The 15,887-nt window shown below is 37.2% G+C and overlaps 2 protein-coding genes across 2 annotated transcripts; both read right to left on the bottom strand.

The window, feature by feature from the left end:
- Window positions 1-5,432: 5,432 nt before the first annotated feature.
- LOC119981634 (ATP-dependent RNA helicase DEAH12, chloroplastic-like) lies at window positions 5,433-7,696 on the bottom strand. Its single transcript, XM_038824708.1, has 2 exons — window positions 6,500-7,696; window positions 5,433-5,765 (listed from the first exon to the last, which is right to left on the bottom strand). Exons 1-2 carry the CDS (start codon window positions 7,456-7,458, stop codon window positions 5,684-5,686), a joined length of 1,041 nt encoding a protein of 346 aa, XP_038680636.1. The 5' UTR covers window positions 7,459-7,696; the 3' UTR covers window positions 5,433-5,683.
- A 711-nt stretch (window positions 7,697-8,407) lies between these two features.
- On the bottom strand, window positions 8,408-14,441 carry LOC119981633 (3-hydroxyisobutyryl-CoA hydrolase-like protein 1, mitochondrial). Its single transcript, XM_038824707.1, has 14 exons — window positions 14,144-14,441; window positions 13,956-14,036; window positions 13,516-13,584; window positions 13,363-13,426; window positions 12,643-12,722; window positions 11,796-11,879; window positions 11,355-11,439; window positions 10,258-10,343; window positions 10,045-10,166; window positions 9,727-9,787; window positions 9,149-9,247; window positions 8,960-9,061; window positions 8,793-8,834; window positions 8,408-8,669 (listed from the first exon to the last, which is right to left on the bottom strand). Exons 1-14 carry the CDS (start codon window positions 14,252-14,254, stop codon window positions 8,550-8,552), a joined length of 1,206 nt encoding a protein of 401 aa, XP_038680635.1. The 5' UTR covers window positions 14,255-14,441; the 3' UTR covers window positions 8,408-8,549.
- Window positions 14,442-15,887: the final 1,446 nt, after the last annotated feature.

Here is a 15,887-nt window from a genome sequence, read left to right as displayed (position 1 = left end):
AAACTCAGAAGTGCATAAGCTAGTTGAAATCAAACACACTCCACAACGTCGGCGATGGGTATGGGTTTTGCATCCAATCGATGGGTTCTTCGAAGAGATGAAGCTGCTCAATTTTTATTGCAATATTCTACGTTGTGTATGGGGTGGTCTAATTTGGGTTGCTGACTTGCTGGGTATGTGGGTTGATGATGTTGTTGTTAAATTTGGTATGGTGGAAGACAATCGAACAAGGAGTAGGGGCCGCCGGTTCGCCGGAGTCAGTGAGGGTGGCGACGCCAGACAGTGTTTCTGATGGAGATCAACGACGGCGGTAGAGCTGTTCTTTGCGTATGGGCGGTTTGTGGAGAAAAGTGTACGGGTAATTTGGGTGTTTCAATAAATAAATGAAGAGTGTTTGGGGATAAATTTCAAAATGGCCTCAAAATGGTTTGATTTTGAACAATTTCCAAAAGACCATAATATGGTCTCAAAATTGTCTCGGATTTTGAGCCATAAAATGATCGTTTGGTTGCTACCAACAATATATGCTAATAGGTAGCATATATTGTCCTCAAAAAAGTCTTCCAAACAGGCTGGTTATATGAGGAGTCATTTTACTTTAGACACGTGTAGAAATCTCGTTAGGCAGGAAGACACGTTGACCAAACTCATATCACAATAATGCTAATGATATCCTGGGATGATCGGTCGTCAATTCAGAGATCTGATTTGATGATCTCAACGGATGGTCGGATTAAGGGGACACTCAAATCACTCACGATAAAAAGGGAGAGAGAGATTCAAGGTAATTTTTTAAATCACTACTTTGTGATTATTTGCCCCTCTTTGATCTAGAGACTGACTCCAGCTCGGAGCATCTACGATTGTTAAGCTTGCTGACCATTGTCATTTTCAGGAAAAGAACAACAAATATCAATAGAAGCCTCTAGCCGAACAGCTCAGAGGCCCATTTTGGAGTGTGTTCAACCCATGTGTAGAATTTGCTCACCACAAGTTGGTGTTTGAAACTTAAAAAGTTATCTTTGTTAGGGTAAGTTAGTATCTATTTAATATTATCATGATCACATATAAGCTTATGAGAGAGAAGAATCAATAATTGAAGCAGTTTGGACTTGGATGAACTACATTTTTCAATTTATGCTCTGTCAGGCCACTAGGATTTTGCCACGTGTATTTTACTATAAACTTACTATAATATCTGGCTAATATAAATATATATAGATGAATTCTCCTATAAATACTCAAAGTAAAGACTTAAAATAAGTACACATGTTTTCATCTTTGATTTAAAACATTTGGAACTCAAATCAGTGGGTCCCATTAGTCATTTCACTTAAATCAATGATCAAAAAGTCGTACTTATTTTAAGTCCTTACTTTAAGTATTTATAGTTGCTTCATATATATATATATATATATGATATGACAATCAATTTTTATATACCAAAATTATATCTGCCAAAATTGTTTGCAAGCATCTATCTTAAAATCTAAACATTCCCAATTAAAAGTTAATTAAGACCATAATCAAATCACAACAGCAAATGTCTCAATACTACATTTCCATCATCCATGTTTTATGACAGGTAACATCAAATGGATAAATGACTGGAGAGGAGAATCCACATTTGTAAAAAGAGAGAAGAGTGGAGGTTATATAAGTAAAAACACATGAAAAAAAAGAAGAGGAAGTGGATAGGAGGAAACGATCGTATCTCGGACAGTCGGATGTATTATTCGGTGTCGCAAGTAGTTCGTATTCAATTCTGGCCCTCCCACTCTAGCACGTATAGGAGCTTTTGTACTCGCCCAAACATTGGAGGGAGTTGTTCGAAATTACATAAATAGCCCTTTTGCTTTTCTGAACAGAAAGGAGAATATGGAGAGTGGACAAGAGGAAGAGGGAGGGGGAGTCTGGTGGTATTCGGTAAAAAGACTGACACGACTTGTACGGAATGTCTTCTTAGTCAGACACGTACTTTTACTTTTTTGTTGTTTATTTATTTCGAAATTAAAAAATGTTTTTCTTTAACTGTACTCCTCTGCAAGCAGATCACATAATAACAACCCAACCCGGATGGTCCGATTGCCGCACGTGCGGGAATTTGGACCTTTGCATCTAAACTTTATTTTTAGGTCAAAAGAATTCTACACTCCTAACATGTCCGCAGGACAGCGGATCCATTCCAAAATGTTAGAAGTAACAATCATAAGCTGATCCACTGCCACTACAGAGAGTACAATTGATATCTAAATCCTCTTTTCCCTTCCTCGCTAAACACTTGGTCGATTTTTCGGTCTGTATTCACTAATATATCTTTGATGATAACTGATTAATAGGTCGGTTATTGTCGATTCGATCTGGTTTTTTTAAGATTTCGAGAAGTCGACCAGTTCGGTCCGATCGATTAATTTGGGCAGATTTAGCTAGAAGGATGGGATAATGGAGGTAATTCATGCAATTAAGGCTCCAGTCCACTATCTATGTTTGTCCTTTGTAGGAAATTGAAGTTTCTGAAATAAAAAAACCGAACAAGTTGAAGATAAGGTTTTTTCCTTTCTCCTGCCTTTGTCAACATGTCATGCCCATAATCAGACCAAACAGTTTTGACAAGCAATTTCATTAACCGCCCAAGCTCACCAGGAATCATCTCTCAAATAATTCTCAGTCAAAGACCACCCTTCTCACATGGGTCATTCATCAACATCTACTTCCAATGCCTGGAATAAATGCACACCTGTCCTTGCACAAGAAACTCTCCAGACAGCCATATCAACAATGCCGGGGAGAATCCACTACAACCTAACAACTGGATTTTCAATCCACAACTCAGAAGAAGCCAAGGAAACTGATTTAAAGTATGAAGTTTTCTGAACCACCAGTCTTAATTCTACTTTGTTCAGATGCATTTTTCCCTTCACCAGTCTCTTCAATGGGGAAAAGCTAACCCGTCGGTTCGAAAAATAAGTAACCAGTAGAGCTATTAAGCCTGTAAGTATAGTTACAGGTAAATAGAGTCATCTAAGAGAAACTAGCACGAATGGCCATAACATGATTAATTCTAAGGCATGATGTGTATATAATGAGATGCTTCACCCAGGCACCGAGTATTGTACACTAGCTAAAAGCATGAAACCCATGCCAAATTCTTAGCAGCTAGGAAAAGATCGAAAGAAGAAGAGACAGGAAGAAAGAGAAGGGAAAAACAAGCACAAGTAATTATCATAGCAGTGTGTAGAGACCATGTGGAAACTCTGATGAAGAGGACCACATGAAAACAATAAGACAGGGGACTAAATGACATTTACCATTGTTCAAAACAGTTCCCATGAAACTTCCATCCAAACTTTCACGATTCAAATTAAAATGGTCCCTGAAGCTGACAATCAGTTGAGTAAAAAGCCAGAGAGTATATAGAGCCATCACAGTTTATTCAGCTCCCAGGCCATTATATGCACCACATATCAAAATAAATACTGCATCTTCCAGAAGCAACAGTGCATAAATTTAAGTACTCAAACCAATATCCATGACCGAGCATGAACGTTATAAAAACGGTCTACAAGGAGGAAGATTAGCAAAACCTTTCTCCCCGATAGGATTATGGCTAAATAATGTAACATGGGAGCTAGAAACAATTTTGAGAAACATTCACGAGACAGACTGTCCAGCCTCACATCAATTTGGTTAGCCTGTTAAGTTACAAGAGCTCTGAGCACACCAGGACCTATTTTCCCAGACAAGGCACCTTTTTCTGAAATCAAAAAGGGCGTTTTCCTTCACAAAGCTTTGCAGTTTCTTTGCTTTAAAATCAACACACTCTTGGTCTGCATTATGAGAATTGTAAAATAAACTTAGCGCGGTATGTCCTCCTAAGTTCATTATCTCTGTGAAAACATAATTTGTTTAGTACAACAGAATAATAAACTTAGCGCAGTATTGTATGATGATTGTATCAGTAAATGGTTCCTTACAGCTTGCTATGGCATAATTACAATCTGCTGTCTCGTAGACCTCCTAAAAGAATTTCCCAAATGTACATTGAATTTTTGTCCACGATTCGAAGCGCCAAGAACTCTCCTACCAGTATATTACATTGAAATCAATTGGACTGGGAAGAATAAACAGGTTTAGGCAACTTGCTGAACAGGTGGTCCGAATAGTTTTGCCTCTGCACCTCGAAAAGGGGGACCTAACTACCTCAAACCCAAGAATATTCCTATGCTGAACATGCACACAGTTGAAAAGGAAAGATACAATGAGCAGACTGTTGAAAAAAAAGTTCTCCATCAGTAAATCTTAGTAATGCAAGTTGAAAGCCAGAGTATATATACATCAGTATATAAGTGCAACTGGCTATACAACCTAGTGGAAAAGCTTTCCAGTACTTTAGGCCTATAACATATTTAGTTGATTCGCTAATGATGTGCTAAGAAGTTGTGCTTGTATATGTATAATTGACTGGATATAGTTCGTAGACAAAATAAACTATTTTTTAGGAGAAATATGTGTATCCATACTGTGACTGATCATTTCACACACAGACAAGCAACGAGCTATGTGAAAGAACAGATAGATCCATGGAGCCATCACACGTCAAATTTCCGCAACAATTCATCTACTGAATAAACCCACAAACTCTAATTTGGTGCTCACATTTGATAAGTGACACCAGAAAATTTCTTGTTAAGGTCACTTTTGAGCATGAAATCAGAATGTTTCATTAATGTAATGGTTTCATAAGTTAACTAAAGAACAATGACATTTTATCTGTATTTTAAGAAATCTGTTAAGAGAAACTTATAAGATGCTCGTAGAAGTGTATCATTTACATTGGTTGTTAACCAGATTGACACAGTTAAGGGGACCGTTAATTTGTTTTCACGTTATCTCCATCTCCGCAAGCTATTTTTCGGGTCACGTCCCTAGTGGCGCTATCCTGATATGTGACACATTGGTAAAGTTTCAGGCTGCAAATTAGACGTCACAAGTCCAATTCTTCAAAATAATCTCTCTATCTATTATGTGTGGCCGGGTAAGATGTGCTTACACCTAGGTGACCTAGCATATCCCCGACCTTGCTCACTATCCATGTGCACAAAGTTATTTATATTTTTAACCATTTTCACATATTATGTGGGAGTAGATCCACGTACATCTTGTTTGTTCCCGACATCGCTCACTACAAAAGCGTTCTACATGAAAATTGTTTACCTATCGACTTGACCTCGACTTAACTTATATATGCATTTAACTTAACGTAAACTTAAAAGTTTTGGATTCATTTTTTTGTCCAAGTCTACTGATTTCACGCCTACACTTTCCCTTAAACAAAATAACACAGACAGAATGTGTGAAAATTAATATAACACTGAGCAGCAACGCACCAGCCTACCCCTAGCAAAGCCATGAATGAAAATGTGGAAATTCAGTACAAGAGAAAGAAAAGGCATATGCAGTACTCAGCATGCCAGATTTTTTTTATCATATTAATTTTTTTACCTTTGGAAGAAACACACTATCATCATCATGATAATCAAAGTCTTTAGATCCCTATCATTTCAAACTCACAAAGCTATAATATAGATGACTGTCAAATCTCAATCACACATCTAGCTGAGTAGATCTGACAGCAGGTGCTCTAACTTAACATATTTGCAAATTTCATAAATGTAGGCCAAACTCATATCCTCATTCCTCCCTTCTTACAATAATGGTCCCAGGTCCACACATCACCACACTTGTAACAGAAACCAGTTCCACACCTGGAATCAAACCAAAAATATCAATCAGAATGATAAACCAGAATAAAAAAAAGAAAGAAGAAAGACGAAAATTTCACAAGTCTGGCAAGCTTCACAAGTTTTTCAAAAAGAAATTTTCACAATGATCTAAGCCAAAGTAAGCAGAAGCCATGCAGATGCAGAGCTTCCAACATATGACCAGCAGGACCATTGAGATTTGTTCCAAAGTCATAATCATTCATTTACTTCAACCTTAGTTTATTCGCATTCTTGAATCATAAATAACATAAACTCTGGCTTTTCCTAATTGATCAAAAGTCATAGCTGATTCAACTTTAAAGCAAAGGGAACAGGAACAAAGCATGCTGACATTAATACAAGTATGAGCGGGCCGTGACATCGTCCTCAATTTGACCTAAGTCTGCTACTATCACAAATTAGTGCTCTACCATTTTGGTTGAGCCACCAATAAGGCATTTGAGTTCTAGTCAGAAGGGCAGTAAACAGAAGACAAGTGAGAAATGGAACAAGCAGATCAGTCATTGTCTTTATCCTAATGCCAACATATTTCCCTCAACGTATTTAGATGGAAAGTAACTAAGATATGGCGAAGGCGAGCAATATTGTCATGGTGACAGACTGAGTAATGCTTATTAATGCTAGCTTCAACTTATGTTCAGGTAAGCACATATAATGATATAAACTGGACACAGGCATTCTAACAAGCGAAATTGCGATAAAGGAATAATACTGACCTGCAATTCATATGCGAGCAACCTTTGTTTCTTGCAACAAAGAACTTGCAGGCAGGACACCTCTTCCAGCGTCTGTTCTTTGCGAGCTTCATTAACATGAGATCTTCCCTATCCCTTTCATCTTTATGCAATTTCTGAAATTCCTCGCATTCAATCCCCACATGCCAGATGACCTTACAGTGTGCACAAATTTTTCTCCTACAATTCAAACACTTAGATTCCCTAATAATCTCTTTTCCATCATCAATCATTAGTGCCGAGCAGTCCTTATACGGGCAATAGAACTTTTGAGAACCAAGAATGACAGCCTCACACAATGCATTACCCCACCTATCAAAAACCTCCTTAGGGAGTATAGATCGACAATATTCAGGCTCCAACAATCCTCCACATTCGGGGACCGGGCATCCGATGCCTGTAATATTATCTTGCAACTTATAAGCAACATACTTGATCACGCAATCTCTACAATAAGCATGGCTGCAACCCTTAATTCTGAACCAATCCTGCGTAGTCTTGGGTTCAACACATATATCACATAAAAACTCTAATTTTTGGGAATTCGAAGACTGCCCAGTTTCAGACTCTGAAGGATTGAAAAAGGGTTTTCTTCTCTTACCAAAAGAAGTACCTAAAGGTTTGAAATTTAGTAACTTTACATCGTCATCATCATCTCCAGAGTAGTACTCTTGACCGTCCTCGAGGTCTATGAAATTTACTTTATTGCTGAGGGACTTGAAGAGAGAGGCCAACTGTATGTCTCTGTTTTCACTGTCCTGCTCGACTGAGATTGCGTTTTTCTTGGACGTGCCTTTGGGAGAGATGGGTGTCAAGCAAAACGCATCAAGGTCCACAATTTCAATCTGGGCTGCCTCTGTTTTCTCCAGCTTTGGCTTCTTTCTTGATCCTGTTGTCTCTGGTTTTCGCGGTGCTGGCATCTCTTTCATCGCAGTTGCCATTCTCTCCAAACCCCAGAGTGAAGAATTCGATACTAAATTTTATAATTTGGAAATTTTGGATGCTTCGTCGGGAAGGGCTCTTAGATACTCGAATCATACGCATCAATCAAGTCTTATATAAGTGCTGAAACTTTGAATCAACCTGGAAGGCTGGAAGTGTTTTCCAAGTCTAACTCACGCAAGTGCAAGGAAAAGAGAGATTAAATCTCACTTTATTCTATTATTCCAATCGGTGCCTACCATCGGCTAATAGATTGGTTTTACAGCAATTACAAGCAAAACTATTCTTATCATTAATAGATGAATTATTCCTATAATCATTAGTAGTCGAACAATTCTCCCAAGTCCTAATAAGTAATAACTTGGTAGTAGCAAACTTCCAACGTCAATATCCTAGAAGAATATGGCTTCAAGTCCATGATCTGCATGACTTGGCTGGGCTCGGTCCATCTTCATCTTATAACGACAAACCGGTTATATGTATTCTTGAGCTTATGCCCTTGCTGCTCATCACTAAGCCATATCATAGAAACCATAGAAACAGATGGTCCCACCAAGCAGCTGGTACACTTTCAAATGTGCTGATCCAATCCTGGTCTCAACCGAGGCAGGTGGTTCCAATAAACAATAAGTCACTCATCCTGATGCGAATACTAGCACACAACAAACAGAGACCGAATGTGATGGGAAAAGGGATATGGGTCCTTGTGGTGACGACTTTGGATTGACTGGTATGTGTTATCTCAACATAGAACCTACAGGGCAGGACATCACTTCCAGCTTTCGGTTCTGTGCAAGATTCATTAACATGCTATCCTCCCTTTGCTTTATCTTTAAATGAATATTATTTACACCACATTTTTTACTAAATACACCCCACTCTAGTGTGTTTTTAAAAGGTTAATGGGATGTACTTAACAAAAAAAACAGAGTGCAAATAATGTTCTTCTATCTTTAACTGTTTTTACTTGTTTTATGGTCTTCTTTTTGAAGAAAAAACACAGAGCATATGTAAGGGGTGCAAATATCATCCAAAAGAACAACGTAATGGATACAAATTTCCCTCATTTCAGCTCACAATTTCAAGAAACTCAAGTGAATGCCTCTCGCTGTTCTGTTGGAAGGTCAAGATCAGGCTCACATTCACTAAGAGAAGAAAAATACTGCTCAACCATATCACTAGACACCAGCTCCAAGGTCGGAGGATCCCACTGCACAAATGAGAAGAACCATAGCATAAACTATTATTAACGAAAGCTTCCCTGAACCTTGCATTGTATTTGGTTGGTAAACCCTCTTCCTAAGCAGGGAAGATCATATAAAACAGAGGATACCTTTGGCATCAAGTCCTTGTCAACCAGTCGTGCCCGAACTCCCTAATCAGGAACCAAGGAGGACAGAGAAAACAAGAGTCCCGAATGAAGAGACGTAAGAAACAATATCTACTGATAAACAATTACGGAACTTAATTCAAGTAATGGAGAGTTGAGAGATTCTGAACCTCGCAGAAGTCGTTGGTAATCTTCTTGGATATCCCTTGAAGAGACATTCGATACTCACGAACCAAGCACTGATCTAGTGTCTGAAATCGACCTTCTCGTATCTTAAAAGTCAAAATGCAGTGGTTCAGATTTCAATGCAATGATATTCTATATCATGAAATGACTTTTATGAGGTTTAAGGGACTCACCGATCTTAAGGAAACTTTCAGGCTCAATGGGGAAGCTTCTTTTAGTCTTCTAAGAGTAGAAGTGCACCATGGGTCATTAGTTCGTGAAGCCTCAATCTCCTGTTTATTACCAATTTACAAGAACGATCAAAAAAAATATCAGTTATATATTTGTTTCATTTTGAACAACAAAAAAATATTTTGACTGCCTTTGGCAAATGATATGATTTACATACAAAGTCCAATAAAAATCCTGCCATTTCAGATAAATAGCTACTTCAGTGCTGCTCTATTCACTGTTACAGCTCTTAAATTCTATATTATGTGGGGGTACCTAAATGTACTAGGACATATCCTTAATTTTTTCTGCTCAAAGTTTCATGGCATTAACGAATCCTAAGAAAAAGCTACGACAACCCCCAGCACAAGGCTATCGCAGTGAATGTAGGGGGAAGGGCGAGATATATGCAGCCTTACCCCCTACACTGAAGAAGTTGTTTCCAAAATTGAAACCATGACCTCGAGGTTGTATTGCAACAACTTTACTGCTCAGCAAGGGTTCTAAAATATTGTAATGGAGAACTAGGGAACATACTTACCAAGACATCGATTATTTCTTCAATTGTGTCAAGGCCAAAACATTTGTCAACTGTTTCAATCCTAACAAACAAGACAATCGAGGACCAGCAAATTAAAATTGCTATAATAAATTAAAAAAAAAAGAAACAATTTTAAAAATCCCACCCAATTACCTAATTGAGGTTCCAAAAGTCTCGTCGGTGCACTTTAAATAATAATTTTATACAAAAAAAAGAGGAGAATTTCCAACATGTTTTCAACCGTACCAGAAGGTTTCCAGAAATTAATGACGAAAATGGAAAAGAATCAAAAGATGATGCACTAACCATTAAACAAACCTGTGAAGTACACTCATCTTATCTGCATGGACAAGGTCACCATATTTTTCCAAAGAAGATTCCACGGAAGAAGGATCATCTGTAACCAATTGTGCAAGCTGCTCTTCAATTAATTGAAGCTTCTGCGAATCCAAAGAAACAAAATATATAAATGTTATGTAACCAGGATTTACAACTTTACGAAGTTTGGAAGAAGGGTCAAGCATAAGTAACTGTGATATGTGAGTAGTGTGTAGCAAGCCCGCAAGCAATCATTTCTGCCCCATCAAGCTTTTCTCCAGTCAGTGCTAAGTATTCCCCTGACAAGAAAACAATTCATGACCATGCATGTCAATTTTTTTTGCCCAAAGTGCAAACCAATCAAATAGTCTAGAATATCACATCAGATCTATATTCCAGCTTGTTCATCCAATTAACCTCGAATAGAAAGAGAAGAAGAACCATCACATGGGTTTAAAACTCATGCATGCAGTATACCGAAAACGACGATAAGAGTTTCCAGGTAATAAATAAATAAAGGAAACACTGGTCAAACAAATCAAGTTAATTTGAGAAAGGATGAGGGTCCATTTATCGCATAACATATGCAGGAAAAAAACATCTTCAAGATACTTTCACAGAAACACATGCGTGGAAGTAACACCTTATTCATCATTTTCATTCTTACGAAGAAAATCAGTAATTAGTTTTCACTTGTTCTTCTGCGAATAGCATCTGAATACAAATAAAAAAACGAAACATCATAAACAGAGGTACAGTCTCCATTATATGGAGTGTTAAGTCACAAGAAAAATCTCAACAATATTCCAATGTAACCTGAACAGTCGTTAGTGGAAACAGAATGAACTCTGGGACCAAATGTAATCTCAGAGGTCTTAGGTTCAACTCTCACATGGTGTATCTTGGATTTAAATACTAACGGTTTGGATTTAAAATAACTAACAGTTTGGATTTAAAACGATAGTAGTGGTTTTGTGGCTATTTATGCTCCTTTTTGGGGTTTATTCTACTATAACTGGTCTAATGTGGCCGAGAGGTTCCATGCTCTACTAAAAAACATCGAAACCATATATTCACATTTTCTTGTTTGCATGAGTAAATATATTTCAAATAACATGTGAAGAAACAACAACACCACGAAGGACCTAGAGAAGAAGACGAGGAGAAGAAGGAAATGCAAAAGTTCAAGGGACTTAAAAACACATTCAATAGACTCTGGATGCTTATTCTAAATTTAATCCACTGTATTATCTCTTGCATATATAAAAACTCAAAATAATTTATAAAAAAAAAAAAAAAAAACACTTTACCTAAATGCCCAGGTAGATGGGAGAGGTAAAAGGATGCACCAGCATCAGGATGGAAACCAATCAGAGTTTCAGGGGTGGCAAAAACCTACAAAAATTTATATTAAATAAAGACACATTGGTAAGTATACAACTTCATGTTCTACCTCCTAACCTCAGTGTGGTAACTACAAAAAGATCTATGGTATAAAAGTGACCCAGTGCATGTTACCCAAGTGAGAAAAGTCAGTATTTCTTTTAAAGGCTCCAGGTAGTGCAAAACCCTTGAATCTATAAATGGCCGAGTATTCAAATGAAACATGCATATATAATGTGCAATACTATTGACAAGTTAGTGAAATATTTTTGAAATATTCAAAGCTATAAGAGAAACAATATTCAATAGAATCCTCAAAACAGCAATTTCTAATTGTAAGGGAAAATGGAAAAAAAAATGTTACTTACAGTTTTATTTGTTGCAACCTTGAATGTCCCAGGAATTGATACTCCAGCCCCACCACCCATGGTAATCCCATTCAAAAGAGAAACCTGTGTAGAGATTATAACACATAACTGAATGAGACTGGAAAATGGATATCCTATTCAGAAGATGATGTGATAATATGGGCCAAATGTTAATTAGCACTTTCATGGTACTTTTAATTATAAAAATTTATTCATTTCAACACAAACACTAACAGTCACTAGCCAGCCACTTATATCCATCATTTTTAAACTGGATTTGTTCTCGATTGAAATTTTGCTCTAATATAATTTAAATATTCAAAAAAAGGCCCATCAACCCTTCTACTTTTTTACAATAAAAAAAAACGAGGCCCTAAAGATGGACTAGCTTCCCCATCTTTTATTGGTTCTTTCTATAATATGCAGCTAAGAAGTAAGAACCAACCATGAACAGCAACATAATGCCTTTCTCTGAAGAGTAAACTAAACAAAAAAGGATAAGATGAGCTCAAGGAATCCCGTTCATGAAGGTTTAAGTATATATTATTGTCACCTCTAAGCCTAGGAGTTGAGACAAAGTCATGACAGGCTGAAATGCCAAACAAACATCACAAAGTTCCGAAGATATGCCAACCAGTACTTTTCCATACTTCTATTTCTTTTCTTTTTTTTGCAAGACAGATCGTAATGTTTTATTATTTTCTAGCTTTTTCCAGATTCTAAATGAAAATTTTATGCAAAAGATCATATCAAGGTTAAATTTATTGATTCTAAAAGTAAAACATTTCAAACTCGAGACCAGTAACCTATATTGACAGTTGGCATTACAGAAATAACAGATACTCACATGCGGCTTCAAATATGTACCTAGCAGGTATATAAAGGTGTATAGCGTCCTAAAAAATTCCTTGCAATCTTCTACCCTCCCTGCAAATAAGCAAAGGATCAAAGGCCTTTCAACAGTAAAACGACAGGAAGAGGTCACATGAACAACATGATTAGCATTAACATGTCTAACAAATCAAAGCAAATATGAGTGTAAAAGCACATATAATTTTAATAACATCAAAAGAAAGAAAGAAAAATGTCCAGGTAAATAGAATTGTACATACAATATACAAAAGGACCAAAACCAAAAATGCCTGGGCAATATGCTATTTATTTATAGTTGACTTATGAAAGGTTCTTTGATTTTCCTTCTAGCTATGAAGAAACAAGAATCTCAGGCAAGGATACCAAAAGACTCAAATCCAGGAAAATCATGATTTTTCTGTTTCATGTCATTGTGCTTCCATTTATATACGTAAAATTAAGCCAGCTAATCTAGGTGTGAGTTTACTCAAGTTTCACGGAATCACAGCAAAATATACGTAAAGAACTCCAGTGCACAAGGCTCCCATAGTGGGCATCAGTTGTGGAATTCTTAAAATTGCATGCGAGGATGCAAGCAAAAAAGGGGAAAAGAATTAACTACAGTAACAAGAGCCACTGAACCATTAAACTAAATAGTACAAAACAAAATCTTCAAAATGTTGGGCATCAGTTCAACAACAGATTTATATCACACCTTCATTCATCAAGACAAAGATAGAAACGATGTCTCCACCAGCACAAAAAGCCCTGCCACTGCCCTTCAACAAATAAAATAATTTTTGAGCAATCCAGTATAAACGACGATGATATTTGACTTGAAAAAGAAAAAAGAAAAAAAAGGACTTACTTTCAAAGCCACAAAACCAATATCGGGATCTTCTTCCCATGATCTGTACAGTTTTAACAATCTAGCACCCTGGAAGCCATAATATATCTCTCAGTCATAACATCCCTCGTTACTTTCTTCTTCTTTTCATGTGTGAAACAAATGACATAAACAACACGGACCCAGAAGACTAATCATTTCAATACGTTGATCCCAACACGGAATCAGATTAAAACCAAACACAACTGAAAACCAATGCAGAGAGAACAATTATTAGAAATTGATCCCTCAAAGGTCATGTAACAACCGAAAATTCCCACTTTCAACAAATTTCGCATCATCTATATAAACTCAAAGAGTTAAACAGAGAAAACTGATATGGGTATGTTATCGAGGTAAGATTTCCCCGAAGCTGTAAACAATAACCTGAAAAAAAAAGAAAAAGAAAAACACGAACACACCATGTTGGTATTGAGAGCATTGAGAGCTGAGGGCCTATTGAGAATTGCAGTTCTTGAATAAGCTCTGCCTTCAACTAATACCTTCCATAGAGAAAGGGAAAGGCTGTTAATTTTCGAACTCGTCTGCCAATGACCGTAAACATACGCGCAAATATATAGGACAAGAGAGAACGAGGAAATTGACTGACTTGGCTATCAAGATCATCGAGGACAGCACAGTTTGGATGAGAAGCAAAGTTTCTGTACTCTGAGAGAGAGCGGCAAGTCTGGAAGCAGCGCCTTATCAGTGACCTCTTCATCCCTCTGTGCCCGTCTCTCTCTCTTCCCGCAGTATAATGGGCGTGCAATGATTATAGATTAGCATTATATGCACTCAAAAATAACTAATACGCCCGAATCTTAATCCATCACAATTAAAAATATAATATTCCGTTATACACCCCTTTTTTTAATTTAGAGTAAAAACACAGACTACACCCATCAAAAACCCTAAATCTTAACTCTGTCACGACAGCACCTTCTTCTCTCTTGTTCTTATAGCCCAAAGAATACAGATCAATGGAGTCTATATTGTAAAGAGGCAAGTGGTGTTTAACACATCATAGAGAGAGACGGGGGAGATTGTAAATAGTCCTACTCATAATTATAAACGAAATTAATTAACCAGTAGTGGAATTATTTTTGCCAAAGTATTCACCAGTAAGTATTTGAAGGAAATAATAGGGTTTTGATGACGTGTTACATGTGGGTTATTGATGATCAATCATAAGGATTAGAGACCAACAAGTGTTGGCTTGGTTGGTAATGGATTGACATAGACATGTGTGTTCAAGATTCGATTCCAATCACAAACGTAATCTTCTGTGTGTATTTCAAGAAACGGTATACTGGAGTCAAACCATATGGACTTGAGAGATTCACTTTCAACTGGGAGCAATACCTTTTGTCGTCGTTGGTCATGTTTTAAGGTTTTGCCCAACTCACTTACCCTTTCGTTAGGTGAGAAACTTCTATACGAACAAACTTGATAACCTGAGTTTAAACTCATATCAAATGTGATGCCGAAAAGACTGAAGCGGCCCAACCCAAGTCCAACAATAAGCAGGCTTAACTAGCCACTAGAAAATCGGTTATCCAATGTTAGGTTTGCCCAACTTATATACTGCAACTCAGGGCCAGTTACCACCGATGTAGGATATTTATCCGCATCATTCTCTGATGACCTGAATTTAAACTCATATCAAATATGATGCCGAAAAGACTGACGCAGCCCAACCCAAGCCCAGTAATAAGTAGGTCTAACTAGCCACTAGAAAACCGGTTATCCAATGTTAGGTTTGTCCAACTTATATACTGCAATTCAAGGCCAGTTACCACCGATGTAGGAGGTTCCTGGGGTTTGCTGTAAAATTTTTTACAGCAGACTATACTGTAAACTAAATTAACGGTGGGATTTGATTTTGTTAGATCTAATGGATGATATTTTAAAAGTCAAAAAGTTATTAATTTCTTTAATTATCAATTTCTCTCTCTCCAAAAATCTCACTCACGCACAGACGCAAACCACTTCTTCGCTTTCTTTCTCCGGATGACCAGAAAAGGAGTTCTCCCTTATCAACAACAATTATTCGTGCCAAGGAAACCAAGATAAGAAATCGACAAGCCAAGGAAATCGACAAGTGAAGGCGATTTTCTACATCATCTTCATCTCCCTCGATCTCTTCGCCCTCTTCATTGTCTCTTATGGGTTTGATTTTGTTTTATGAGTTTCATTTTGTTTATAGGATTGATTTGGTTTCTGAGTTTGATTTGATTTCTGGGTTTTGCAAACATGGAGTAATTGGGACTAAACTGTATTTGGTTTCTGGACAATTTTGGGTTTTGCTGGTTCACTTTGATTTCGAGTTGCCCCATTACAAACCCAAAGATGGA

The sequence above is a fragment of the Tripterygium wilfordii genome, chromosome 17, assembly GCF_013401445.1.
Source record: "Tripterygium wilfordii isolate XIE 37 chromosome 17, ASM1340144v1, whole genome shotgun sequence".
NCBI classification, from domain to species: domain Eukaryota; kingdom Viridiplantae; phylum Streptophyta; class Magnoliopsida; order Celastrales; family Celastraceae; genus Tripterygium; species Tripterygium wilfordii.
This window is presented reverse-complemented; position numbering and strand designations above follow the sequence as displayed.

Bases quoted from the DNA above. Each gene is read 5' to 3' on its own strand.
- LOC119981634 (XM_038824708.1), bottom strand. From the start codon at position 7,458: ATGGCAACTGCGATGAAAGAGATGCCAGCACCGCGAAAACCAGAGACA. The intron at 5,766-6,499 runs GTCAGTATTATT...GTTTGATTCCAG, and splicing joins TGCTCGCATATGAATTGCAG to GTGTGGAACTGGTTTCTGTT.
- LOC119981633 (XM_038824707.1), bottom strand. From the start codon at position 14,254: ATGAAGAGGTCACTGATAAGGCGCTGCTTCCAGACTTGCCGCTCTCTC. The intron at 13,427-13,515 runs GTAAGTCCTTTT...TATTTGTTGAAG, and splicing joins TTGGTTTTGTGGCTTTGAAA to GGCAGTGGCAGGGCTTTTTG. The intron at 9,788-10,044 runs GTTTGTTTAATG...CTTGTTTGTTAG, and splicing joins AAGATGAGTGTACTTCACAG to GATTGAAACAGTTGACAAAT.